The following is an 11,953-nucleotide window of genomic DNA, read 5'->3' on the forward strand; positions in this document are numbered from 1 at the left end:
AAAATTACAAATATAAATAAAAGACTAACATATCTACCTTTATTAGTAAAGCTTTACAAGTATTTATAATTAATTTTGTGTAAAAATATTGATCAGAGAGGATGCTGATTGAAATATTTTCAAAGTTAAAATTACTTTAGCTGTTCTTTTAAACCAGGGGTAAAATAAAGCATAAACCAGAGGATTCAGACCAGAGTTAGCATACACAAGTAATAACAAAACATTTATGATTGTGGTAGCGTTTACAGTTAGAGAACAGATATAGTATGGAATATAGCAAAACAGATAAACAGACACAATGATCCCTAAAGTCAGAGCAGCTTTACTTTCAGATTTCCTCTTCACTGAACCCTCCGTTACACATTTACCACCCTTCATCAGAGAGTTTATAACCTTCACTTGCTGATGAACGACATAGAAAATCCTCAAATATAAAGTGATGATCAGAACACAAGGAAAAATAAAAGAAATTATCAGATCAGTGACTGACCAACTAAAACTTATCATGACTGAACACTGTCCATAACACACATCTGTTCTGTGTGAAGAGTCAAAATATCCATTATTAAATACATAGGCAGTGATATAAGCTGAGAGGCAAAGCCAGCTCAGACAGATACTCATAAGTGTTTTAGTGATGGTTATTTTCTGTGGGTACTGTAGAGGGTGACACACAGCAACATATCGGTCAAGAGCAATTAAAACAAAATTACTAAAAGATGCTGACACCAGAAGTGAAATAAATAATATATGGAGGCCACAGAAAGTGTCTCCAAAGTACCAACACGTCTCAATCAGTCTGATGGCCTCTACAGGCATGATGAGTCCAATAAACAGATCATTTACAGTCAGAGAGAGAATAATCATGTTGGTTGGAGTGTGAAGCTTCTTGAAGTGAGAGATGGAGATGATCACCAGCAGGTTCAGAAACACAGTCCATGCTGACAGCAATGACACAAACACATAGATGATGTGATATCCATTTCTGGAGTGTTTCTTCTTCACACATGATGAGTTGATGTTAGGAAAGCAGTATTGAGTCTCCTGATCCTCTGTCACGTAGGCCATGAGTGAGTCTCCTCCTGTTAGGAGTTTGTTCTGCTCTCCTTTCTGTCCTTTCATTTATACAGTGTCTGGATCAGGCAGACCAACCCATCTACCGCCCACTCTGATGTAATGTGTAATATTTTTTCTTTTCTTTCTGCAACAATCACTTTGATAAACAATTTTTTTGTTTTTCTGGCCAGGTTAGAAATTTCTAAATCTGTTCAAAGGTGCATTTCAGCTCAAAAGTGTGTTTTTCCCATGTTGTTATTTTCACATGAATGATTGACACATGAGGAACACATGTGGCTGAGGTGCTAGAATTTTATTCACAAGACTTTTTAAATACAAAATATTTTTAGGTAATTTTAAGTAAGTTTAGGAGCTGAAGAAAAGCTACAGTAGCATGTATAGGTTATGTTGTAGTACATTAACAGCCACTTCAGACTACTAAAGGATAAGTTGTTCATTAAAAATGATTAAAAACTGTAAACTAGCATTTGGTACATACTTTCAGTATTACCTTAGCTTGAACTGACCCAATCTAATCATGTTTATATGAAATAAGCTGCTGCTCACAAGCATGTTTGAGCTACCAAAACTGTTGCTATGAGAAACTCTTGGATGAGTTTTGAAGAACGAAACAATCCTGGATCATGTCAAATAATAAACAAATCCAGCTAACTGAGTAATCCATGTACGAAAACTGAACCCTAGATTAGACGTGTGTGCCACTCATTGTAAGTTTTGTTATATGTTTAATTAGTAGAATAGTTTAGTGTGAAAACGCTAAAGACTTTTTCTTCTTTAGAGATTGTGGGTTTTCAGTTAGAGTTGTGTTTTGTTATATTATTTTCTTTGGCGCCTCTTGTGTTCCTCTTCCCCTTTATTATAACCTTTTACTCAATTTAGTTTTCTTTATTTTGTATTTACTTTATCATCATTTACTCACCTTGGAAAATAAAAACTATTATTGGTGCATAAATGGTTGTTCGTCTGCTCCACTGCCACCACCATTCTCAAAGGGGTCATGAAATTGTAAATGTTGCTGTAACCCGGGCGTTTCCATCTTAAATAACCCTAACACTAATAATTTGCATAAACTCACTTTCAAAATAAACATTCAGTAGTTTGTGCCATCCCCATCCCATAAATCATGTTCACTAAGAGATGAGTTATTTTTACTGCACCACATTTCTGTTTAATGACAATTTATTAATTTTGTGCAAAGGTTCATTTTGGACCAGTTTCATACAGACCCTGTACTGTATTCAGCTGCTATTTAAGTCCAATACTTTTTTATTGAATAGGCCTAACACAGATTTCAGTCTTTAATATAGTGTGGTCATTATTGATTACACAACATGGTCTGCCATGACTGCAGCAAACTACAATAGCACACCCTGCACTGTGCTTGGCTAATTTCATTGACCTTCGTCTTCAAATGTCATTACAGTGGTCACACCTATATTGTACTCTTATTGGAGTCAATCCATTATTATTGATTTTCAAAGGAGATGTTTGTGCATTACGCAAGCTTTAAATGGCAAGTCAAGCCTTAGACCGGCCACATATACAAGACTGAATTCAATGTCTCATTACAAAAAACTGTTACCCATGCGTCAGTGTTAATTTCATTGGCATCTTAATTTTCATGACAAATCACCAACGAAATTCTATATTAACAATTAAGTGATGAACATGACATCTAGGGCTAAACAATAATTCTATATCAATATATATCGCAGTATATTATTATTTTTTTTTTTAATAACGGTGATATGAGCTTTAAACACATTTCCGGTATTTCGCTAAAAATATGCATCCAAAATTGTATTTATGCAACCTCATAATATATTTGGGAGCATTTGTGTGACTGCATATAATGGGTGTAGTGCGACCTGTTTAGATTTTTTCAAAAAACGTTCTAAATCGCTCTTCCCTGCCACTATATTGGTTCTTAACAGCTGTCAGTCACTCAAGTCTTTCCGCTGTCAGATGACTTAGCTTTTGGTTAGGCAGGCTCGCCAGCCTTCCACAAACACAGTAAAATGAAGATCAGCTCATAACGAGACTGACCATTCAAAATGACACAAACTCAAACCTATTCTTTAAAAGAGCGATAGAAGTGAGACTTTACTTTCTTTTGTCCATTCCTTCGTGGTGTTATTTTTCTAGTTACTGATGACTGTTTTGCAGCTTTCAGCATTAAATTGAATGATTTATTATAATGGTTTGTTTGTTTTGTAGCTGAAGTATTATTTATTAAATTGATATGCATAAAAAAACTAGGGATGCACGATATATCGGTGGCCATATCGTTATCGGCCGATAAATGCTATTTTTAAGATTATCGTTATCGATCCGATGTCTAAATTAGGCCGATATCTTTAAACTGATAAATTACGTAATTGTACAGACCTGCCTGCCGCGCATGCCTGGGCGGAACATGTTCAGACTTGTTCAGTGCACTCTAATGGATTTCTCTTTACACTGTTTATTCCTTCAAAGTCCGTCCTTTCTTCATGTTGTATTGCTGTGCATTAATAACTCAGTAAGTAACCATGTTCCTTATCATTGTAGATATGTTTGATTGAGTGTCATTGTGTATTTTGCTTCAAATCGCCTCAGGGAAAAATATTACATATGTAAACCTTTCCTGCTCTGTCTCTTTGTTGTGTAGAGATAGCAGGGGAGATTCACTTATTACTCCAGGGCCGAGTAATATTAGTTTTGGAGTTAACTCCCTTCTCTTTTAGTTGCAGTCGGTGAATGAACCAGGACACATGTATCTTGGCCAAATCACCAGAGGGAACATTGTCTCATTGTGAAAAAAACGCTCCTCTTTTCTGTCTCTCCCTCTTCGCTTCACACACAGACACAAACACACACCACACTGACCTGCACACGTGACATGCTAAACAAAAATTTGTCTGGCTGTTTGTAATCTAATATGATTATTTGTTATTATCAATGCGTTGCTTGCCATGTGTTGTTGATGTAAGATTGTATTCAGTTTGATTGGAATATTCATATTGATTTTAACGAGCACGCGTGAGAGCTGTCACAGCATGCACACACACACACACACACACACACACACACACACACACACACACACACACACACACACACACACACACACACATCGATCTGACAGCCTTAAGCCTTCATAGATCAACAGGGGAGAGACTAGGTGAATCCCTGAATCATGGGCTCTCTTTCTGTCTTTATATTCTGCTCTGTGTTTGTCATAAAGTCATCTGAGCTCAACACTCAGGTTTGTATCAAAATCTGACTCAGAGGGTAAATCTGCGCCCTCACAGCGGTTTATCATAAACTTTTCATCAATCATTTTCCCCACGATTGACAGCAAGAACGAACATAGAAGCATTGATGCTACATGTGTACAAAATAATCTAAAACGCCAATTAGGATGAATTTATGACGCATTTTCTAAAATAATACATTCTGTATTCAGCTGTTCGCTTGTACGGTGTCTCTGAACTGTCAAAACACCTCTAAAAAAGGCTTTTTCGTACATGGCATATTTGTACATGTGTACATCACTGTAACATGTTTTATTCAAGAACATTTGAGCTGATTTCAGTCCTGAGCTCTTTCATTTTCATCTTATTTAAAATATATTTAACTTGCTTGTTGATTAAATCCCACTTTGTTATTTAACCTGTTATTTTTATGCAACAGTCAAGTTTCATGTTAATTTGCTGTGAAGAAACGGAAATATGGTATTGTTTGCATGCTGATTTGTGTGAAATCGTGAATATAAGTCTGTATAATCACTTTGCAATTTTAAAATTATAGTTTTTTTTTTTGCTTTGAGTATAGACTATTTAGTTCATAGGAGCAGTTCAATCTTTAATGAAGTTTGCTGTATAAAAATACAACATTTTGAAATATTTAAAATTATCGTCCTATACATATCGGCTATCGGACTCCAAGTCTGAAGATTTATCGGTTATCTGTATCGGCCAAAAAATCCATATCAGTGCATCCATAATAAAAACAATACTGCACTATAAATATTTCTTACTGTAATGTTTCATTTGTATTTGATGCACACCATACATTGATTTTTCATAAAGTTACAGACTTTTTAGGGCAGATAACTTACATTTAAAGCAGCATCTAAAGAGAAATGTACTTCATTGCAACTATTATTGTCATCTTCATCATCATTAATATTCTATAATTATTAGACATTCATTTTGCAATTATAGGTTATATATATACGGCTACAGTTTAGCTAACCCTGAACTAACTTGCACTAGGTTCACGTGCTGTCTGTGTCTGCTATCATCTTGCCAACCGCCATTTACTGTGCTCCTCTACCACAAAACAAAAACTGCTTAAGTCAGCGATGTGATTATTTCTTACATCTGTAAGGAAGTGATGATACTGTAGTGCTGTAATCTCCTCTGATCAGGGAGTAGCATACAACATAACCAATCTGCCTTGAAGTGAAGCACACTTCTATTTTTGACGTACATCTTCACTTTAGAACTCCTCAATAAGTTAACACAGCCATAAGACTATATAAAAAAACACATCGTCATTTGCCAGACATGTGTCATTACTCTACTTATTTACGCAGTGCTGTACAGCTAAGCATCTGCATTTAAGATATAGCATAGCAGATAAACTGACACAAGGATTCCCAAAGTCAGAGCAGCTTTACTCTCAGATTTCCTCTTCACTGAACCCTCCGTTACACATTTACCACCCTTCATCAGAGAGTTTATACCCTTCACTTGCTCATAAACTACATAGAAAATCTGGTAACACTTTACAATAAGGTTCATTAGTTAATGCATTTAATAACATGAACTAATCATAAACAACACTAAAAAAGCATTTATTAATCATAATTGAACATTTACTAATACATTATTAACATCCAAGTCCATGCCTGTTAACATTAGTTAATGAACCATGAGTTAACATGAACTAACAATGAACAACTGTATTTTCATTAACTAACGTTAACTAACATGAACAAATATAGTAGTAAATGTATTGTTCGTTGTTAGTTCATGTTAGTAAATGCATTAATTAACATTAACTAATGAACCTTATTATAAAGTGTGATCGAAAATCTTCAAATATAAAGTGATGATCAGAAAACAGGGAAAATATGCATGAATCTATCAGTCAAGAGATTTACAGTATGTTTGCAGAGTTTGTATATCAATAATCAGTGCACTTGCAAACACATGGATTTTGTGGCAGATAGAGATATTATGAATATTACTGTAAAGACAGAAACATTAAGCACAAAGCAAGGTGGGTCATATAATTTCCTATACAACACCTAATTCATATAAATGTTCAGCAAATTTGACATGCAATCACTTGACTGGTTAGTGAAGTTACAACTTCACTTTGTATTACCAGCAATATATATGTATGAATGAGTTTCAGGCAGCATACTGAAAAATACAAATAGAAATAAAAAATTAAAATACATTACCTACCTTTAATAGTTAAAGCTTTACTGGTTATTATAACTAATGTTGTGTAAAAAACATTTTTCAGAGAGGACGCAAAGTGAATATTTTCAGAGTTAAAATGAGTTTAGCTGTCTTTTTAAACCAGGGGTAAAATAAAGCATAAACCAGAGGATTCAGACCTGAGTTAGCATATACAAGTAATAACAAAACATTTATGGTTGTGGAGGAGATTACAGTTAGAGAACAGATGCAGTATGGAATCCAGCAAAGCATATAAACTGACACAATGATCCCTAAAGTCAGAGCAGCTTTACTCTCAGATTTCCTCTTTACCGAACTCTTCATTACACGTTTACCACCCTTCATCAGAGAGTTTATAACCTTCACTTGCTGATGAACGACATAGAAAATCCTCAAATATAAACTGATGATCAGGACACAGGGAAAAATAAAAGACACAAAAAGATCAGTGACTATCCAACTAAAACTCATCATGACTAAACACTGTCCATAACACACATCTGTTCTGTGTAAAGAGTCAAAATATCCATTATTAATGACAAAGGCAATGATATAAGCTGAGAAGCAAACCCAGTTCAGACAGATACTCATAAGTGTTTTAGTGATGGTTATTTTCAGTGGGTACTGTAAAGGGTGACACACAGCCACATAACGATCAACAGAAATTAAAACTAAATTACTAAGAGATGCTGAGACCAGAAATGAAATAAACAATATATATAGTGCACAGAAAATGTCTCCAAAATACCAACATGTCTCAGTCAGTCTGATGGCCTCTACAGGCATGACGAGTCCAATAAACAGATCATTTACAGCCAGAGAGAGAATAATCATGTTGGTTGGAGTGTGAAGCTTCTTGAAGTGAGAGATGGAGATGATCACCAGCAGGTTTAGAAACACAGTCCATGCTGACAGCAATGACACAAACAAATATGTGATATATCCATGTCTATAGCGTTTTCCTTTGACACATGATGAGTTGATGTCAGGAAAGCAGTATTGAGTCTCCTGATCCTCTGTCTCATAGGCCATGAGTGACTCTCTTCCTGTTAGGAGTTTGTTCTGCTCTCCTTTCTGTCCTTTCATTTATACAGTGTTTGGATCAGTCAGACCAACCCATTTACCGCCCACCCTGATGTCATGCATAACAATCGCTTTGACAAACAATGAGTTTTCTTCTGGCCAGGTTAGGATTTTCTGATTGTGTTTAAAGGTGCACAGCACACTTCAAATGCATCCTTTGGAGGATGCAACCTCTGAAATGAGACACAGCTAATACGTTTTTTCAAAAACTTCAAAGCGCTGAAGACTTTTCTTTTTCTTCTTAGATAGTTTAGAGATTGTGGGTTTTCAGTTTGAATTGTGTTTTGTTATATTAATATTTTTGGCGCTTCTTTTGTTCCTCTTTCCCTTTATTACAACCATTTATTCTATTTAGTTTTCTTTGTTTTGTATTTACTTCATCATCATTTACTCACCTTGTAATATAAATACTATTATTGGAGCATAAATGGTTGTTCGTCTGCTCCACTGCCTCCACCATTCTCAAAGGGGTCATGAAATGGTTAAATGTTGCTGTAACCCTACCGTTTCCATCTTAAATAACCCTAACACTAATAATTCGCATAAACTCACTTTCAAAACAAAACATTCAGCAGTTTGTGCCATCCCCATCCCATAAATCATGTTCACTAAGAGATGAGTTATTTTTACTGCATCATATATCTGGTAATTCATTAATTTATTAGTTGTGTGCACAGGTTAAACTGTGTTCATACAGATCATTTACTGAATTGAGCCATTTAAGTTATATACTTTTTTAATAGGCCTAACACAAATATCAATCTTACAGATTTTTATTACAATGTGGTCATTATTACTGATTACAACACATGGTCTGCCATGACTGCAGCAAAACTACGAAAGCTCTAACCCTGTCTGCTCTGTGTTGAAGTCTACCCTGCACAGTGCTTGACTAATCTCATTGACCTCCATCTGTAACCATTATTCAAGATAATCACACCTATATTTCACTCGTATAGGAGTAAATCCATTATTGATTTTCAAAGGAGACGTTTGTGCATTATGCAAGCTTTAAATGGCAAGTCAAGCCTTAAAACCAGCCACATATTGACCTTATTCTCCGCAGACGAGCGGGCGCTGCCATTTGAATCTTTTTGGCACGAGACTTCCGGTCTCATTCACTTCTATTCATTTTTAGACATTAAAAACTGCTCGTTTCGCTGTTTGATGTTGTAAACTGGTATTTCCTTGTTATATTATTCTACTTGGTCTGTATAGTCATGCAAACATTTGTTTGTAGAGCAAGTAGTTTGACCGTTTTTTGCCGTTTATTATTCCTTGTCATTTCTCCCATAGGCGACTGAAACGGAAGTTCTAAGACAATCGCGAAAACAGGCGCACTTCCGCATTTTAGAATAAGGTCAATACAGGACTGAATTACGTGCCTCATTAATAAAACATAATGTTACCTATGCATCAGTGTTAATTTTGTTGTTGTCATAATTTTCAAACAAGTTTCTACGGATGAAAATGTGATGTGATGATGACGACAACTTTAGTAAAAATATACTAACATAATAAGACAAGAATATGAGCGAGGAACGTTTTTTTTTGCTAAATATCCAATCAGAACTAATCTTGGTGGGTGATGCAGGACGCACACACGCAAAAAACTGTACACTTTGTGACCTATATTAGATAGCTCGTTCACTAAATCTAAGCAAAAATAAACCTCCACCATTAAAGGTAAATTATTATTATTACTTGTTTTATTATTGTCCAATGAAATATGAATATATACGTGTTTATTTTATAAACAGTTTTACGTACAAACACAATAGTGATACAAATAATGTTGTGCGAATGTGTTGGCTAATTTGTAGACATGTCTGTCAATGAATTAGGATAGAAATTCCGGCTTAGAGTAATCTTGTCTTTCTGTGCCTGTTTTGAGGCCAACTCACTTTTTTTAGTTTCATATTTGTTGGGCTTGCAAGAAAAACACACAGTCTGCTCATTGTTAAGGGGTGGTGTGCATTGTATTTAGTAAATATTACAAATAACTCCATGTTTGATCTGTCTCAGGTCCTACAGTGACATTATCAGATTGTTTCACACTCTACATTACATTAAACATAAATAAAACCAACAAATAAGTACATAAATAAAGTTATACATATAAGGTTTTACTCCCTACATATCATGACACTCTCACTTCATCATATGTTTACAAGCCTTTTTGCACTATATACTGTTCTATATCTGCACAACTCAACAATGGTAATGTTATATGTTGAGAAGCAAGCCCAGCTCAGACAGATACTCATTAATGTTTTAGTGATGGTTATTTTTTGTGGGTACAGTAAAGGGTGACACACAGCCACATATCGATCAACAGCAATTAAAACAAAAGTACTAAGTGATGCTGAAAGAATTACTGCAATATATAATAAATAGAGTGAACAGAAAGTGTCTCCAAAGAACCAACATGTCTCTGTCAGTCTGATGGCCTCTACAGGCATGATGAATCCAACAAGCAGAATAGAGCCGAGACCACCTCATTCAAGCGATCTCGGAGCGGTTGATTTGGCGCGGATCCTAGCACGATTGCTGGTTTCATATATACCAAATTAACTGTGCTAACTGGGCAAACGAGACAAAATCTGAAACAAAAGTGTAGGTGTGAAAGCACTCTTGAAGCATCTTTTTCATCATCCATATTAATATTAAAGACACCAACAATTAAACGTTTATCTGTGGCCAGAACTATTTCGGATAACAAATCAGCGAATTACTTTGCGAAGTCTGTATATACTGAAGCAAATTTAATATATTGAAGTCAGATTGCTGAGTAACACTAAACATATTACTGTATATTATGTCAATTTTGATTAGCTTTATTTTTTATTTGATGAACATCAATAAGATTATTAACTTTAAAGGGGTTTCGGAGACACTGTTCTATATGTTCTTATATCTAGGTGGCTCTATGTGCTGCAAATTATCTGAGTAAGGTAAATTGTGAAGGCTAGCAAACAGTTAAACCAATCTGTCTGCTCCCTGACCTGGGCCCAAGTTAGTCAAGTGCCAACACTAAGACTATATGCCAGATTACTGGAGGGGAGAGCTGCTCCAGCCTGGGTGGGATGAAGACCATCTCTCTATAACAGGTCAGGTCTACTCCAAAAACTCGGACAATTGTCTATAAAAACCTGTTATTTAGTGGCCACCACTTTGAGATCCAGCCATTGAGTGATGAGGATCGGCTGTGGGACTCATCACCATGATAAGTCAGCAGGAGACCAGAACATATTACACCTGACATCGTTTTTGCAAGATCACACACCTCTTTAACATTACTTCTAGTGATCTCTGACATTACAGATAGTGTACACTTATGCACCTGCAATGTCATTGCAATTTTATTTTCTTATCAGGGGAAAATTTTAACACCAAGTTTGCATCATCATAGTAAAGGCCCCTGGTCCTCTCGTCCTTCACTGTCATCAGCTCTGCTTTTTCTTCTGGAGCTCTTCTGTTGGGCTGGAAACCTGTGTGCTGCACAGGTCACTATTATTATCACTCACACCACTGACCTTATTAAAATAACACCACTGTCAGACACACAACACTCATTTCAAATTCTTAATCAACTAACTACATATATTTATCATTATATAAATTAGATATATAAGCAGGTCTTTAGAGATCATGCAGAAAATTAAACATATATTGGTTTAATATCACCATTTCAACACATTCAACATTCACTTTTTGGACACAGAATGAGCATGTGTCAAGTTTTTTTATGAGTCAGGAGGTTTTTATTTGCAGTGTTTGTATATCAACAATCTGTGCACTTGCAAACACATAGATTGTATGGCAGAAATAGATATTATGAATATTACTGTAATGTCATAGAAATATTAAGCACAAAGCAAGGTGGGTCATATAATCTCAGCAAACTATGCCTAATTTAAGTAGATGTGACGCAATTACTATGTTGGTTACTTAAGTGCCATCTTTTTCTTTGTATTACTAGTAGTATGTATGTTATTTATATGTCAAACATACATAAACACACACACACACACACACACACACACACACACACATATATATATATATGTGTGTGTGTGTGTGTGTGTGTGTGAATGAGCTTCATGCTACGCAATGAAAATTACAAATAGATTTCACAACTAACATATCTACCTTTATTAGTAAAGCTTTACAAGTAATTATAATTAATGTTGTGTAAAAATATTGATCAGAGAGGATGCTGATTGAAATATTTTCAGAGTTAAAATTAATTTAGCTGTTCTCTTAAACCAGGGGTAAAATAAAGCATAAACCAGAGGATTCAGACCAGAGTTAGCATACAAGAGCAATAACAA

At 35.2% G+C, this 11,953-nt stretch overlaps 2 protein-coding genes across 2 annotated transcripts; both read right to left on the reverse strand.

Moving 5' to 3' along the window:
- Positions 1–1,241, reverse strand: LOC141376451 (trace amine-associated receptor 13c-like). Its single transcript, XM_073915188.1, has one exon. It carries the CDS (start codon positions 1,120–1,122, stop codon positions 70–72), a length of 1,053 nt encoding a protein of 350 aa, XP_073771289.1. The 5' UTR covers positions 1,123–1,241; the 3' UTR covers positions 1–69.
- On the reverse strand, positions 1,202–10,467 carry LOC141376455 (trace amine-associated receptor 13c-like). The gene is made up of 2 exons (XM_073915196.1): positions 4,954–10,467; positions 1,202–4,356 (listed from the first exon to the last, which is right to left on the reverse strand). Exon 1 carries the CDS (start codon positions 7,620–7,622, stop codon positions 6,597–6,599), a length of 1,026 nt encoding a protein of 341 aa, XP_073771297.1. The 5' UTR covers positions 7,623–10,467; the 3' UTR covers positions 1,202–4,356; positions 4,954–6,596.
- Positions 10,468–11,953: the final 1,486 nt, after the last annotated feature.

The sequence above is a fragment of the Danio rerio genome, chromosome 10 (genome assembly GCF_049306965.1).
Source record: "Danio rerio strain Tuebingen ecotype United States chromosome 10, GRCz12tu, whole genome shotgun sequence".
NCBI lineage: Eukaryota > Metazoa > Chordata > Actinopteri > Cypriniformes > Danionidae > Danio > Danio rerio.

Excerpts from the sequence above, each read along its gene's own strand:
- LOC141376451 (XM_073915188.1), bottom strand. The coding sequence starts at position 1,122 with ATGAAAGGACAGAAAGGAGAGCAGAACAAACTCCTAACAGGAGGAGAC.
- LOC141376455 (XM_073915196.1), bottom strand. The coding sequence starts at position 7,622 with ATGAAAGGACAGAAAGGAGAGCAGAACAAACTCCTAACAGGAAGAGAG.